At 42.5% G+C, this 17308-nt stretch overlaps 1 protein-coding gene across 9 annotated transcripts in view; it reads left to right on the top strand.

Moving 5' to 3' along the window:
• LOC119437740 (sorbin and SH3 domain-containing protein 1-like) overlaps nucleotides 1-17308 on the top strand; it is a 266626-nt gene that overhangs the window by 200765 nt on the left and 48553 nt on the right. For all 9 annotated transcript variants that reach the window (XM_049660831.1, XM_037704713.2, XM_037704711.2 and 6 more), the window contains one exon: nucleotides 2581-2747. In XM_049660831.1, coding sequence (XP_049516788.1) covers nucleotides 2581-2747 — 167 coding nt within the window. The remainder of the gene's footprint in view (nucleotides 1-2580; nucleotides 2748-17308) is intronic.

The raw sequence follows: 17308 nt of genomic DNA, 5'->3' as shown, positions 1-17308 counted from the left end.
GTTGTTGACTGCAGGTGGATCTAAGCCTTGCAAGACATGCTGTCATTTGCTTCGCCCAAGCACCTCCTCGTGAAGTTACCCGCCGTGGTTGCTCAGTGGCTATGGTGTTGGGCTGCTGAGCATGAGGTCGCGGGATCGAATCCCAGCCACGGCGGCCGCATTTCGATAGGGGCGAAATGCGAAAACACCCGTGTACTTAGATTTAGGTGCACGTTAAAGAACCCCAGGTGGTCCAAATTTTCGGAGTCCCCCACTACGGCGTGCCTCATAATCAGATCGTGGTTTTGGCATGTAAAACCCCATAATTTATTTATTATTTATCCTCCTGAAGTTCTTAAGTGATATGGACTTAGCTTGTGATTGGTGATGTTTGGCACTCATTTCATCTTGCACCCAATGTCGCATTGGGCGCATGATGGCTTAGAGGCTGTGGGCTTGTGTCCTGTTCTGCCGATCTGCACACATCATCCTGTCCACTCGGCTCGTGATTTGCTTCTGAATGATGATGATGAATTGAACTTTTAGTTCTGAAAAATATTGATTTGTTAAAATTTTCCTCAAGCAGCAAAGGCACTCAATTCAGATTGCTTGTAACTCAAAGACACATTTAAAGGGGCTCTGGTACACATTTTGTGAAAGGTGTGAAATGTCTGGCATTAAAGGGCATCTTCTCTGGAGTATTTTCTAATATGGGTGTCACATGGGGCAGACTTTATCGCAGTTGGTCCCGACCGGGCTTGACTGCGATTATAAATGCCCCACAAGCGCTGGCTATAACAAACAAGTTCTTGACATCACCTTATGTGGGCAGAACTATCTATCGGCTGCTGTCACACCCTCATGGCCTTTCCCTCATTTGAACTGTGCTTGAAACTGTGCCCACATGGAGTGATGTGCACTGTGTTCCTCTGCCCATCATCACTGTGCTTTGCATTGGCATGGCTGAGATTGTGTGGCGTTATCACTCATCGCGCCACTAGCTGTAGGGGTCATAGAATTGGCGCAGTGGTATCATTCTTCGTCACCACAGGGTACAACCACAATATTATTGAGGAGATTTCTCCACTGTTGCTCTGGCTGAGGCACTATGTTGTAAAAGAAATTTGGCCATGGGCCATCTTGTTCAAAAATGTGTAATAATATTGTCACGGGAAATGGTATAACTGAAAATATATTTACAAAATATCTACAGCGGGCTGTAGCGCTGCCAAGATGGCCAAAAGACAATCTCTTCAATCGTCGTCGTCTTCACCCAAATGGTCAACGTCAGCTTTGTCCCATTGCGCGCAGTCTCGTAACAATATGCACGAAAAGTGGTGGGAATTTCACGAAACTGAAGGAGAAAGCAGGCAGTCTTTTGAATGAAACTGTACCTTGTTCAAAAAGTGTTGCAAAGCCTCTTTAAGGATTATGCATTTGGTAGTGCCTGCTGTGGGCCTATTCCACAGTGCAGCCAAGTCTGCAGCTGCAGTTACACATGGCTAGTAGTGAGGTGCTGCAACATAGCTCCAGTGTTCAGCACATTTTGCTCCTGGTCGATGGTATGACTTTGAGCATACCATGGACTTCCGGGAGTTCAGCTTTAGGTAAATTGTTAGCTTGATTTGTTCCCATCTGATGGCTCCAGCCTGTAGCAATGAATTTATATGGGCCTTGCATTACTTTATTTCAATCCTAAAGCACTTGCATCAAAATATTTGACCTTGTTTTTTGTGTGTATGCACACATTGTTTTCTTGTGAACCCATAAAAACTATGTGCATGGCAGATTCGAGGATGTGTTAGTCTGTAAATACTGCCGAATGAAGCAGCGATGGATGTGGATGTTTTTTCTGCCTTTTTTAATTCGACTTGCCCGATAATTCAATCTATTCCATTGGCCCCATCAAGGTCAAATTAATGGAAGTCAACTGTAGCTGCCTTTCAGTGCCTCTAAGTTCAGAGTGCAACACATGCTTACACTTTTTTTTGTAAATGATGAAAAGTTGCGTACTCTTTCACCCTTTCTTTCAATTCCATCTGCCATATAATTCAGCCAGCTCACATGGTTTGATTAAGGTAGACGTCAGTTGTAGTTTTATTTGCTCTGTGGTGGGATTTCCTTGTGGAGCACCTTTCTGCATGTGCCACAAATTCAATAATCAGTGACAGATTCCAAATTAGTTCATTGGAGAATAAAAATTTATTCCTAATCACGCTTTAAATGTATGACAGCATGACATTAGCTAGAGTCTCATGCTGTGCATGAGGCATGAGTTCTTTGAATACTCAATCCTGGTTAGGTGGGAGCACTGTGTAAAGGCTGAGTTCCGTGGATGTTTGCTAGGTGTAAATAAATTTCACAGTCCAGCCACAGGGTTGTCTGAAAGCATTGTTACACTAAGGTCATTCATTGCCTTTGCGAGAATTTTCAATTGTTGAGACTCCCCTGTATGGCTGTAAAGCTAGAGGGACACGCTTTCAAAAGTCTGCATTGCTGTGAGGTTCCTCACAGACACCTGGTGGCATCGACTGGGGTCTTGGCACAAATGTTTTTGAGTGGGAAAAAAATATTTCTTACTTTGTTACTCTACCGTTGCAGCACTCTGAGTGATGGCTATGAGTCTGACTCAACACTGATTCGCAAAACTGGCAGCCGGATGAATCATCTGGACTCTCGTCAGCAGCGGGAGTGGTACAAGGCAGTGCAGCGTGGCGAAGACATACCACTCGAAGGTCTGGGAAAACCAGCGCCCCAGAAGCCACCAGGTAACGAATACATTAATAAGCCAGGGGATATGCCTCGGTGAGGCTTAGCATTGACTGTGTTCACATTTAAACGCAGTTCCTTCATTCTTTGACTGGATTTATAAAAGTTTGTTTGAAGCCTGGTTTCTTCCAAGGAAGTCTGGTCTGAAAAATGCAGTCACTGTCAGAGTCATGCAATGAAAGCCTTGGCACCCTAAATCATAGCCTTAGCATTTCACGAGCATTTCAGCTGTCTGTGGAAGTGTGGATAAGACTTCACCACAATACATTTTTATTGTCACATGTGTCAGTGTTAAGTTGCTAAAAATTTTGAAAGGCTCTTAGCTCATTAACTTTATGAGATTTAAGTTCAGAAATAGGTGTAGTGTTTTAGATGTTTACCTCCTATCTGCAGATAGGCTTTTCTTTAGATGTTTGTGCTTGTTCAGTTATTTGTGTGTCTGGTGCCGGGCCGTGCTCCCTTAAAGGCTGCAGAATATAGCGCCAACTTTTCCCTGTTCATAAAGAACCACTTCTCTCTCGTGCAATTAGAGGGCAAGGAGTATGTAAGTAATAGATGTACATTTTGCTTCTGCTGATAAAGCGTAACTCTTGAGGCCTACATGTCATAGCGGGTGGAACCACCATTCCAGTTTCTCTTTTAGGCATGTCGTTTTGCTGGCATGTGACCTTGCTGAAAGGGGCCAACAAGCATAAAGCAAGGGTCATTTAAGTTCCTCGGCTTTTTCACGTCTTTTCTTTTTCATGATTAAAAGTAGCCTCTAGGTGATGGTTAGAGCAAATTTTGCCATTGTAGTTTCTTTGCTCGTGGATAAGAGAAGGCTGAACTTGAAGGATGCCACTTAATGCATTGTGAAAAAACAGTGCTGACAGTAATGAGTTTGGGGTTTCGGTTTACAAGTTCTGTGCAATTACTCTTCTGTTCTTGGAGGCGTTGTTTAAATAGTTCTCACAAAGGATGTGTCTCAATCATTTATGGCATGGAAGCAGTCTGGCCTCATTAAAATAGGAGACATTGTGGCAATAATTTTTTTTAGAAAGCCTGTATTACTGTTCCCTGAGGCAAACAGGCATGTGGTGAGTGTGCATAAAGGCTGACAATACAACTTTTTGTTTAGATGTATTCATGCAGTCTTAAAAGGGAAGATGGCTGCTGTTTAATTAATAATTCCTAGTTAGCTACAGCACAGCATCATTAGTGGCAATAGCATTGTGCAAGGCTGAGCTGAGCACGTGATTGGATGTACACACCTTAATGGTCTCCTTCAGGTTTGGGCTTCTGCTTGTCCCAATTAAGAAAGGTTCATGCCTGAAAGTGATGTACAGTACTCAAAGAATGAAATGCCGTAATTCAAGTGCACAGCCTTCTCTACAATCCTGCACTGTCTGCTAATGTTCTGAGGGAATGTTAACGTAAAGACAATTTATCGTGACAGATGTGAGATTGTGTGAGCTTTTTACGTCTTTATCACACCTGTAGCTTTACCAGAGCACAAAAAGCGCCAAAAACGCATGAGGTGAAGTGTCACATTCCATTCATTTGGGAACTGTACACAGAGCAACCATATTTTTGGGTGAATATATTACATGCTTTAAAGATGTTAAAGCAAGAGAAAAATGTATGCCCTTTGCTGTACACAACCCTTTGAATGTGCAGAGCAGTGTGGTTTTTACCTGGAGGACCCATGGAATGTGGTCTGGGCTGTTGTCCCCTCTGACACTGGAATGAGCCCCCAGTGATGAAAGCAGCACTAACATTGGGTGCTCGGTGTGACTAACTGACTAGGTGACGCAGAAGTGGGTCTGTTTGCACAAATAATTGCAATTACACACACGTGCCACTGTGCTGATGGCTGAAACAGAATTGAAAAGAAGTGAAACAGAATTCAAAATCGTGGGATACATATTACACTGCGCTCTTGACATCTGGTTATAGAGCTCTGCATTCTCTATGATTCAGCGTTTTCTTGCGCTAATCTGGGGTTTGCCATTTCAACTACATCGGGCAGCAAGTCAGGTTGCCTCTGCCTGGTGTAGGGGCTGCGTGCTTTTTTTCTTTTTTAACGCATGAAATTGCGAGGCAACTTGTTAGACAATGCTCACGCCGCACATGCATTGCTCGCCATGATGTCGTATTGTGTCGCATTCGGCACAAGTGCAACGTCAGTCATTGGTTTCACACCTTAAATGTTGTTTAACACATTTCAGACATTGGTCTGATAGAGTAGTTTGTTGCACGTGTTTGTGCAGTCGGGCCCACGTCACGTTTCCCCACAATTCCCGTAGTGATGGTTTGGGCGTGTGCAATAAACTGTCTCTGTGGCTGCACATGTTTTGTGTGCGTTGTTCCCCTTGTGCTTCTTTTAGCTGTGGTACAGAGTTTTGCCTCGCTATCTGGAGTAGTGAGAAAAACAATTTGTCGGCCACTCACTTGTTTCCCTTGAGTTGCTCCCACAGGGGACATTGTTTGGTGCTGAGAACAGTTGTGCACGCTGCAGTCGTATCAATTTTATGCCGCAGGGGGAGTTCAGTGTGCCTATGGTAAAGTTTCACGTTGATCAACACTAGCACAGCCTTGCTTATTAAAAACAGTCCAGTCAGCAGGGTACTGATTGGACAGTGGCCTCTGTGACAGTTCCAACCATCAAATTTCACCCACAAATGCAGGGGAAATGAGTGACTGGCTTTTGTACAGCGTTGATTATTTTTTCATGCTGTAAGTAGCGACGCAAAACGTTTGTGCACATCTCTCGCTCCTCATGTGTGGTCCACTCTCCTCTCAAATGAGCTTCCTCAGCCATCTTGTTGCCTGGTGTATGGGCGTTGCGCCTTTCCAACCTTGTTCTCGCTCTGTCTACACGTGGCTGTGGTGCTCTTGCTGTTTCCTCAAGTTGCACCTGTTTTCACTCGCAGCTCGTGCCACACTTTGGTGTATATATACCATAGATGACATGACCCTGTGTATAGATGATATGACACTGCAATAGGCAGACAGCTGTTTTAAGCGATGCTCCAGCCAGCTGTTATGTTTGGTTGGGGGCAGAACAGCTAAACTCTCACGGTCGTACCAGCTTACCTTGATTCCTTAATGCCAAGCTACTGGAAATACTGGTTTGTTTGCAAGCAGATGTCTGTTGCAAACTTTATGAAGCTCTCTACTGGGTGTTTTTTTTTTTTTTAATGCACCATACAGAATTTTTGGAAATTGCCTGTGGCAGATAGCGTAATTCTAGTCATCGAGCTGGATTACTCAGGGACAGACATTACTTGCATGATAAATCGAAATGAAGAATTGAGTAAATAAAAAATGCACCAATTAACTTTTTAACTAATTACTTTACGGCACGGCACATATTGCAATTTATGAATCGCAGTCGGTGAGCTTGTAAGGCATCTCCACCTGGAACGAATTTTCAGGATGACACCAGTTTCATTCCCAAAGGGTGCGATGAAATACATGGACATTCGAGTTACTTTTGTGCGTCAATGCATAAAACGGTGGTTTGTGAACAATAGGGCACCTGCTGTTGTAGCTTTGCGACTTTGGCATTGCACTGCTAGGGACGAAGTTGCAGGATTAAATCCCGGGCACAGTGGCCGTATTTCAATGGGGCAAAATGCAACAAAACGCACATGTGCCATGCATTGGATGCATGTTAAGGATCCCCAAGGGGCCAAAATTTCTGGACTCCCCCACTACTGTGTGCCCCATAATCAGATTGGGGTTTTGGCATGTAAAACCCCAGAAATAAATTTTTAACAATAGCGCATTTTTATTGCAAGTTCCACGGTGCTTATCTCGGAAGCCATGCAGTCCTTAAAATTCGTTCCAAGTTCTAACAGGCCTTGCAAATGCACTGGCTACAATCAGTGAATTGCAATATGTGCCATAAAGTTATTAATTAAAAAGTTAATTTGTTAATTTTTGCTCGTTGGTCTATCATGCACTTCGGTTTCTCATGCTCGATTTCTCATTTCTTTTGATTTTTGATTAGCACATATAAAGACATGTTTGAGGACATGCTAGGTTTCTTCCGTTGTCTGTTTCAGTCATTTTCATATGATACCTGCTGAACCAGGAGTGTAAAAGGATGGGGTAATATAAATTCAAGTAAGATTACGCACATTCTGCTATGTGAGAATGATGCGAAAATGTAAATGGCTGGAGCCAGTGGAGGCAGTTATTTAAAAAAAAAGAAAATGGCAGAAAGGGGATGCAGGCACAAGTGTCTGGCACATTCTTTGTTTGTCAGCCTCCCTTTTCAGCTAGATTTTGTTTTGGAAGGGCTAGAATATCTAGCTCACACTGATATATTTGTCACCTGAAAGATGTTATGCTTTCAGTGGAAGTTCTTCCCTTCACTATTCATGCATCTTTGCTTGTGGTCATACTAGCTACAACATTTTATATGGACTTATGTATTCTGAACGGACATTATCAATGGAGTAGGGTGTAGAGCAACCTTAACTATGATTACGAAACACTTTGCATTAGTAAATAAGTAATCAGAAATCGTGTATGGTATGTGCACTTCCCTTTAATATGAACACGAAGGAACTTCGGGCATCTTAGTCTGATCATTTTATGGCGCTCTGACGGTGCTTTAGAGCTGTGGAAGACAGTATTTAATCTGTATTTTGAGGGAAAGCAGGTTGTTATTGTAATAATTAGTGTTCATTGCACATTTTAGAGGTGGCTTAGCTTCATAATAAACCTTAGTCTCTCCTAATTTACGTGGTCACCGTAGTACTGCCAAGCATTCTGGAATGATTCTGTGATGTTGGGCTATATGCATCAGTTCACCAAACCAGTAGATCACCTTGACAGAAGTACACTAACTTTATCATAAGCTGGAACTATTCAGTATCAGTGAATTGGTCTTGACGGAGTTCATTTTAAACAGGCTTCCCTACAATACCTTCCGTTAAAGGGTGAATTGCATTGAGTAATAAAGGGCCTCACCCCATGAATCTTTACTGAGAAAAAATTTTTTAATACACCATTTATAAGTGAAGTTATTGGCAATCAAGTGCTGCCCCTGCAATGCCTTACTTCTAGCAGCCCAGGCAAGAGCCATCTTGTTTACAAGAGAGAAGGAAAAATGTTTAATTAGGTAAAAGACAAAGAAATGAAAAGAAATATCCCTGAAACGGTCTGGGGCTTTCAGGACAGTTAACCCTTTAAGGACGAAACATACAGATATCGAAAAAAAATTATTTTCTGTCTAAATGTGCAAAACATTGAGTAAGCATAATTTACAAAAAGAACAAACATTTTGTAGAAACTTTTTCAGCAATTGGGGAGAAACTACCAGGCAGGAAACTGGAAGTGGGCTTCACTCCAAGCCACCCAAGGCTTTGTTTGGAATTCGTACAGACAGCTCTCATCATATGTAACCCTTACATGTACAGTTTATTTGCTTTACATCACATGTGTCATACCACTGTAGCCAGATATCTTGCATCAGTCTGTCTCCTCTGACTGGGCTTTCAAAAGAAAGCGGATCGTGTGCCCAACTTCTTCTTTCTCGTCCAGTGTTCCTGCTCTAAACCAACAAATGACACTTGCTGCCTGTCATTAAGTGTTGGCCGAAGACATTTAGCCAGAAATTTCGTACTCAGTATGGATACTGAGCCAGAAAAAAAATTTGTTCTGATATGTTGCCTGTGGGCAACACTCATCCATAAAGGGTTAAGGAAAGTGCAGGCAGCATTTTGAGCGAAACTATATTAGATATTAGTTTCCCTGCGGCATGTACAGGTATAAGGTTTGACTCTGATGTTCAGGACAGCATTGATATGCAACTAAGCAAGTTTAATAACCATATTCAAAAAGTTTTGTAGGGCATCTTTAAGTAATATTTTTCTGTACGTGTGGAAATCGGAGCATTGTCAAAAATAGTTTGTTGCTGTTTAAGCGCACTTCACAACACTGCACTTTATGTTGAGTTGGGTGCACATGGACATATATAAAACATACCCAAATTACATCACAATCAGGGATGCATTAAGAAGCAGCACCCCTGCAGTTGATTATCGAGAACAGTTACTACTTTCTTTGTTAAATTTGTGGCTATAGCGTTTTTTTATCTCCAGCAGCTTACTCCGCTTGTATTTCTTCGTTTAGATGCCATGATTGAGTGTAAACTTTGAGTAAGGAGAGCTTGTTTATGGGGGAGACAGCTCAGTTTAGTTCATGGAAAGAAGCATAGCCATACAATTTTTCCTAGGGCTGTTTTACCACAATTGAACAGGAGGATATAAATGTGCCGTACACAAATGCAATTACATTTTTTTTGTGTCTGTCCTGAAAACGGTCACATTCATGGTTTATACCAGCTCACTCGAAAACTTTACAGGGAATTTGTTCCATGGAAAGGCTGAATTCCCGCACAATTTGCGCCTGCAGCCTGTGCAACCATGTGACACATTATTAGTCATACACTGGGTGTTTCAGCTAACTTGCGCCAAGCCTTAAAAAATCCATGTGGGCTCTACGAGAATGCAGCCAACTTAGTATTGTTCACTGTTCGCTTGAGCAACTCAATCTTTTTTACTCTGAACTCAGGTCATTAATTAACAATAATTAACAGACTTTTAAAGTATTCATTTAAATGCAAAATCTTTGATGTAGAGTAGAGCCTATTTAGAGTGTCGCAATAATTTCTTTCCGTGAAAATAGCTGCTATGGTTTGAATTTTACAACAAAGTGCACGAGATTTGAATAAAGTACCATGTGGTTGGGTTTGGGTGCTTGTGCGCAGGCAACGTTAGTGCCCTCAAACATGCTACCGACGAATGATCGATGCTGCATGCAGACTGAACGTGTGAATAGGCTGCAAGCAAAATTGAGATGTGATGGCTACATCCGTCATCTGCGATGCATTGCCATCCTGTGTCAAAACCTTCTCGCTCTGTACGCAGTCTGTCAACAGCAAAAGTGCTTACAATGCTTCAAGAATTGCCACGTGCTTTTCATTGTACATCCCTTGGCTCCATTTGCTTCATTTCTTCAGTAGACAAGATTTGTTTGTAAAAATGGAAGCCAAGAATGTTATCCATCTACATTGCTTAAGGCCAATTCATCTACACGGTCTCATGTAGATCATTCGTTGGCACCATGTTTGAGGCCACCAGTGTCGCTGCGCACAAGTGCCCAATCATGTGGTACTTTTTCAAATCTCTCTGGCAGCTTCATTGCAGCCCCCCAAAAATTCAAACCGCAGCAGCTATCTTATGAAAAGAAATTATTTCGAGATTTCTCAATAGGCTCTAGATCTCGCTTGGAGATCTGGCACTTAAATGAATACTTTAAGAGTTAGTTAAGTAGTTTTTATTACCTAATGGCCTAAGCTCACTGTAAAAATCATTTACAGTGCTCAGGAGCACAGTGAACAATACTAAATTAGTTGCATTCTCATAGTGTGTACATACATTTTTAAAGGCTTAGCACAGGTCAGCTGAAATAGCCTGTATACTAGCACAATCAGCAAATCGGAATCCCAGGCTGTCGAAACATTCATTTCCTTCATAAAATTCATGCACTGCTTGCAATAATAATCTCTTGGAAACACTTAATAATCCTGAATTTTGAGGCAAGCCATTCAAGGGTACTCAAAACTCCTTGATATGCTTTGTGTATTCCTTGAAAATCTGCTATATTTGTTAACATGTGTTTTTAAATGACAGTGCAAAAGAGATATGTGGAACCTGGCAGTTTATCTATTTATTTATAATATTATTATGTTAGAGGACTGGAAGGACCGGACAGCACTCTCCACCACTTGTGAGACAACGATTAGGTCGCAAATCTCTTCTTTATTGTCCTGAGCCAAAGCCCCACAGCGATGGTCTCAAGTCGTGATGAAGCGTAAATATAATGCTCACAATTTATTTATTTTAATACTGCAGGCCCAGAACAGGGCCCAAGCAGTAGGGACAAAATTACATGAATCACAGAAAATCAAGCAATAGGACGTTAACAAACATCAGCGAATGACAAGATAAAATAACCTGCAAATAAAGCATCTTTTCAGTCTCTTATATTTACATGGTCAAAACGGACTAGCTCAAATCCCTTTGAGCGAGTTGTACGCAGCAGTTTTCCAGACGGGGCATGAACTTCGCAGAAGGTGACGTGCAGTAAGGGACAAACGCAATCAGGTATCTTAAGCAATGTGGACTAATGTCACTCTTATTCCTGGCATTCACTTGTACCATCCATAGAGCTTTTGATTACCAGAGCCAATTGTGCTCAACACCTTGATCATAAAGAAAGGTGTTTTTCCCCGAGACGTTGGAGAGAGATCCGGATGGCATGTTTTTCCAAATTCACGAGGGGGCACCTGAGATGAAAAGGGCTCACTGGCATAAGGCTAGAATAGTGTTCCTAGAATAGTATTTTAATAAAGAGTAGAATACTAGGATAGTATTCCATCATTTCGGCTTTCAATCATTTGATTCCTGCACTTATAAGAAGTATGGTCTTGTTTGTTACCTGGCAGCTTTTCGCTAAATCCTGTTCCAATGTTGTTTTGCCTTTTGCCATGGTTCATGTTGTGGCAGTTGAGGTGTTTGGTTCCAAGCTGCTTTCAGTCAGAGAAAAGCTAGTAGAAGCTGGTAGAGAAGTTCCCAGAGAAATGGGGAAAAAATGCAGTCAGTGTGCAAAACAGTCAGAAAAATATGATTTTTGAATTGTTCCTGGAGAAAATGCACTAGAAGCAGTTAAAATCTCGCATAACATTAATTTGCCCACTTCAGTTGGCGACTACTTCTTGGAACATGCAGAGGTTAAAACTGACTGGACATCTTTGGTCAAAGGCAACAGTTTCTCGGGCACCAAGAGAAAAGGAAGCACATATAGCTACTGTGGGAACATTTTTGCCAAAAACCTTATTTCTTTAATTTTTTTTTATGGGAGCAATTTTTTTATAGTTTTGTGCAGGCTACTTTAGTTTTTGAACACTGATGTCATGTTGTACTGCATAGCTCTGACAAAAAACACAAGAAGCAGAAAACACGCTCACACACAAAAGATGATGCACATCATCTTTTGTGTGTGTGATCATGTGTTCTTCTTGGGTGTTCTTTTAGAACTATGCAGTGCAACTTGGCATCCATTTTTTTTCTTACATATTCCTTGAAATTTTCCATCTCTCGCTTATTGAAAAAACCTTAAGTTTTGAGTTGAAAATGTTTGTGCGAACCCTAGTTGCATTTTCTTCTGCATATTCAACGCATAGGGTGCAGGCAACCCTACTATAAATTTAGTGGCTCAGAAACACAGTTAATGTGTGATTAATAAGAAAGTGTGCATGGAAATTTCAACCAAGTTTTACCCAAAGTATGAAAAATGAAAGGTACATTTGTGAAAAAAAATTTAAATAAATAAATGCAGCGGTGCAAGCTTTGGCACGCTATCCATTTCTGTTAGAATTTCAGCAAATCTTGTGCATTCTGGCCAGGGAACTTCCATGAATTAGCCAAACTGCAAGCTGTGTTAATGAGATGAATCCAATTTGTGGGAGCTGTCCCACAACTAATGCCAGTCTCTACAATAAATGAGGCACTAGTTCAAAATCTGCCAAAGATATTCATGAAAGCATACCTTCAGCCTAGGAGACTGCATTGTCTATGGCATTTGTGCTACATTATCTAATCATGTTAAGCATCTACTAGTCTGGTTAAGTTAATTAGACAAGTCTAACTTGTATGAGCTATCCTACAACAAAATACCAGCAAATCCAGTTATATGGGCAATAATTCATTCCTTTTTGGCAAAAACATCCCAAGTGATGCTCAGATGAGTTGGCCTCGAGCCTCAGCTGGATGCGTTGCCTGCGGCATTCATGCTAATGTATCCAAGCGTGTAAAGTATCCACTAGTGCTTATTGGCTGCCACTTATCTGTGAGAGATACTGGAAGTGCCTGAAATTTATTTTTGTGGCTTGTGCTAAGAAAAGGACTTGATGCACAAAAAGAACACAATACATGGTGAACAAGCTTGTCACGTATTGTGTACTTTTTGTCAGCTTTTTAAATTTTTTCCTAAGAGCAAATAACCAATCAGAGGTGCAGCCAAGTAGCCCCTTTCATTGTGTTGTTCAAATGCCCAAAAGAAAGGAGGTGGCAAAAGCAGAAAGGGAAAAGAGGAACCAACATACTGGTTAGGTCGCACCCCCGTAATGGAGCAACCTGCAGATCACTGTTGCCAATACCATGATGTAGGAATCAGTTTGTCTTCCTGAGATACCTTAAATTGTTATTCTCAAATCTGTTGGGCTTCCTAGACAGTGGACCATTGGAGTCAAACGCGCAATAGCACAGCGTTTTTTAAACTGGAAAAAGTGGAGCTTATTTTGTCCACATTTTTTCTGGCCTTCTTTGTCATTTTCTGTACAACGGCTGCGATACGTACATGCATGTCTGGTCTCGTTTCGTCTTGTCCATGTGCCACTTCAGTGCCATCTGTCCCTTGCATGTCCTATGTTTGCCATGCGTGTTCTTGTACCTTTGGCCTTGGTCGTGGTATGTGGTGATGTGATTGACACATTACTTCTTTTGCATGCATGGGCACTTCTTACAGAGTGTTGTCCACTGGAAGAAGGCATCTGACATTGCACTAGCCATTATGTAGGGGTTGTAAGCAGCACTGACATGGCATAGAACGTGCAAGTCTATGGAAAGTTTCACGATTTGACTCAGATTGACCGACAATACAATAGCATAGTAGACTTTGTGCACGTGGAAATATGTAATCCACAGTGATTACTAAACTATGTTTGCTGATGCAAACATTGTTTAGTATGGCGTTAAAAAAACATAGGAGCACTTAAGGAAAGGAGACATGAAACAGGCACATTATTTTCATTAATGATGTGTGGAAAGTAGCACAAGAATGTGGTTGATATAGACTTCATTTTTGTGCTTGATTTGAGGCAAAGGTAGTCTTTATTTTTTTTATTTTTTTTCTATTATCTAACGTGAATTAGAAAAACAGATTTTCAGTCATGAGGGGGGGGGGATAGGCACTTAAGTAGCTGTAAAATTTCTACAGTTATTTGATGAATGCAGGCTGTGCCATGATTGATGATGTAGAGGAGAGGCACAGTTTTTCACATCCTTTTGTTGAATGTTGATCATTAAACTTGAAGAAAAAAAATCAATACAATTTGTAATTAAGTAATTGAAGGAAACCACTGAGATGAAGGGGGATTTCTCAAGGGAGTAGCCACCTGCTTGTAGTATATAGCTATCCCCAGTAAAACAGCATGGTTTCTTTAAGATTTGTTCACCTGAACAAAAAAAGCAGACTCCATAGTTTGTGTCTGGGTAGCGCACTAACATGTCTGATTTTTTTGTACATTCTAACTAATCCTATACATACTAAAAGTATGTAATTCTCATGATATTTCACACATATATTGTTAATGAGGTGGCAGATCAGGAGTCTCATTTTGCTAAGCAGAGCTAAAAGTGAAGGATCTTAGATTCATTTGCATTTGTCTATTTGAAGGGTTTGCCATTTCATGAAACATGACGCTTAAGCTAAGTAAACAAGGATAGTAGGAATGTTTCAAAAAATATGCATTTTGATCTTGGCTTTTTTGATCTCTTAAATTATCTGTTGCATCAGAAACACTGAATAAAGCATGAGATATTGTAACTCATACTTACTAGGTGGGATCCAAATTTTTTTAGTCGGGCTGTCATCTGGGCTGGGATAATGTAAAACTATTAGAATCTGTTTTTGTTCCAAATCCCCCATGAGCCCTTGGTGATAACTTAAGATGGCTCCGGCCCTGCCCAAATGGCCGTGGCACCCACCCATATGGGCTGGGCCCGAGCAATTTGACCTATCACAGAGGGCTAATGGCGGATTTGGAATAAAAAGAGATTGGAATAGGTTTACATTATCCCGGCCCTGGACGGACAATTATGCTGTACCGCAGTTGTAGGTGACAGTGCTTGCTTAGCTTAGGAATTGGCTTGGAAAACTCTGCCAGGGTTGGCACATGTGTGGAGTTATACTTGCATCCATATTGCTACCAAATGTGCAACCTCTCAGTCTTTTTTTGTGAGGGGTGCAGAAAAAGACGACAAATTAATTGTGGCAAGTTTTCCACAAAGCTCAGAGAAAAAAATACTGTGCAGAACATGGCGGTGATGCGACTGATGTTTACAAAAAGAACTTTGCCCAGGAACGGGAATCTTGCTTGCATGGGAATCCCAATTTGAAATGTGTTGAATTTCCGTGGAAAGTAAATGCTCATTTATAGTGCAACGTTATGTTCTCTGGGGAGAGGTGACTGCTTTATAGTCCAGTGCATCACCATGGCTGTCATAACCAGTGTTCATCGGCGCGTGCCAGCGGTGCTGAAGTCGAGATCGAATGTGCTCTATCTTGCACCAAACTTTTACACTTGCACTACCCAGAATGATCCGTGTGCATGAGCAGCAACCTTTGTGCTCAGTAGGGTGTGAATGGAGCTGTGGCAGCGGAAGCAGCAGCTGTGCTCGTGCAAAGCGCAATGGTACGTAAAACACACTAGATACGTCATTGTACACATGCGCCAGCACCCCAGTTCAAAAGAGCACACACAGCATCTGTCCATATCTGTCTCTGCGTTCTCGACATTGGTCGCAGTCAGGAGACATTAGACTATAGAAATGGTGCATTTCAGCAGCGTTCTTGAGGTCGCGGACTTCCATCGGCGCTCACTTGTGTGTGGACTAGTCCAGACCATAAATGCGCGTTAACGGGCGTTCAGGAAGCAGGGCCCACAGGTTCATCGCAACCAACATATTGCTGAAATCGGGGGGTTGGTTTGTGAGAATTGGCATTGAACTATTCAAGACATTGATGATCAGGTGGGAGTTGGTTACACAGCATACCAACATGGACATATTTTTGTTACTGCGAAACTTGTCCTGAGGATCCCAACAGCAGATCAGAAAGGGGTGAAGTTGATAGGTGCTTGAGGCTTCATTGAGCCATGTCACTAAAAAGATGCAACCTTTTCATGCACAGTTATCACTGGCAATAAAAGCTGGTGTAATGGTTTCAAGCCTGAGTAAAACAAGTAACCCTCGCTGGAAGATTGTAGCCTCATGAACGCATGCACACACGCGCACGCATACACATGCACACACACGCGTGCAGGCAAAGTAAGACAAAGAGCAAGGTCAAGTGCATGCTTCTCGTATTCTTTGATTTCAAAAGAATGATGCAAGCAAGACAGCCTGTTCAGTGATTTGTCTTTAGGTTTTGTAGTAGCCGAAGCGTAATGTCGGAAGAGAGGACATTGCCCCCAATCTTTGGTGGCAACAGTACTGTCTGCTGCGCCGCAGTAATGCACTGTCACAACATGCTGCCTAGTGTGCTAGTGTTCACCAAGGACTTTTCCCAAGCAAGAAAAACATGAATGTCATCTCTGAACCACCATATAGACCTGACTAGTCACCTTGTGACTTCTCTGGAATTTCCTGACTGATGTTGAACATGAAATTCTGCCATTTGACGCAATGAAGGCAATTCAAGCAGAAATCATGCATAGCATCTCACCCCAAATGAATAGTGCTTTCTCTCAAGAATGCATCCATCTCCAGCACGTCTGAGAAGTATGCTGGGAAGGAATGCATTTGCATTGGAAATGTGCATTTGCAAGTATGTCTGCCAGTACAGTGGAATCTCGATGATACGATCATGGCTAATACGAATTTCCGGATGATACGAATTTTTATGTGGTCCCGGTCGAGCCCCGTTAGTTTGCAATGTGCTAGAGAACGGTGTTATGAATCGATTTTCGACCCGCGTCGGTTGATACGAATAAACGCCGCCCCACCGACGGCCGCGAAAGAGAACAGCCTGCAGGCACGCGCTTTCTCCCTTTCTCTTTTGGTGCGGAGGTGCGGACACGGCGCCGGACAGCGCGGAGGCCGCGACTGGGCGCGAAGAGTTTGAAGCGGTGGCGCTTTTGTGGCTTTTGTGCTTTTCCTCCTTTTCCGCGTGCCATCGGCCGGACGGAGTGGCTGCTGTACTTTGGGCTGCGTTCTTTGTGCTTGCGCCATTTTGCCTAGTCGCAGCGAGCTATGTCTACCGAGATACGATCTCAGCTGATTCGTGCGGCCGTACGCCGAGGCGCGGGAGCCTCCGTTGGCGCGTCTTCCGTCGACTGCATTATCAGTGCCGATGGCACAGGGCAATTGTCTGTTTCGCTGCCGGAGTCTCACGGTGCAAGATAGCGCGGCGCGTAATCCACGGTGCAAGGTAGCACGGCATGTTCAGTTGTGTGCTCCTCCGCTTCTCCCGCTAATCGCCGTATTTTTCTTGCCGTAGGAGGCTTGCGCTTCCGTATTCCGAAGGCATGCTTCGTCCAAAATTTCTTCTCCAACGAGCGAGCGACGATCCATCACTAACCTGGGAGCTCTCAGTAATCCGAATTCTGCGTGTCAGGTGAAGACGCCGGCGGGGTTTACGAAGCAGACAACTGCAGATGCCATCTTGCACCTGTCACAGCAGCAACCAATGGAGAGACGCCTTTCAGCATGGCAGCCAATCG

The sequence above is a fragment of the Dermacentor silvarum genome, chromosome 1 (assembly GCF_013339745.2).
Source record: "Dermacentor silvarum isolate Dsil-2018 chromosome 1, BIME_Dsil_1.4, whole genome shotgun sequence".
NCBI lineage: Eukaryota > Metazoa > Arthropoda > Arachnida > Ixodida > Ixodidae > Dermacentor > Dermacentor silvarum.
Note: the sequence above shows the minus strand (reverse complement) of the source record. Positions and strands in the feature narration are given on the sequence as shown.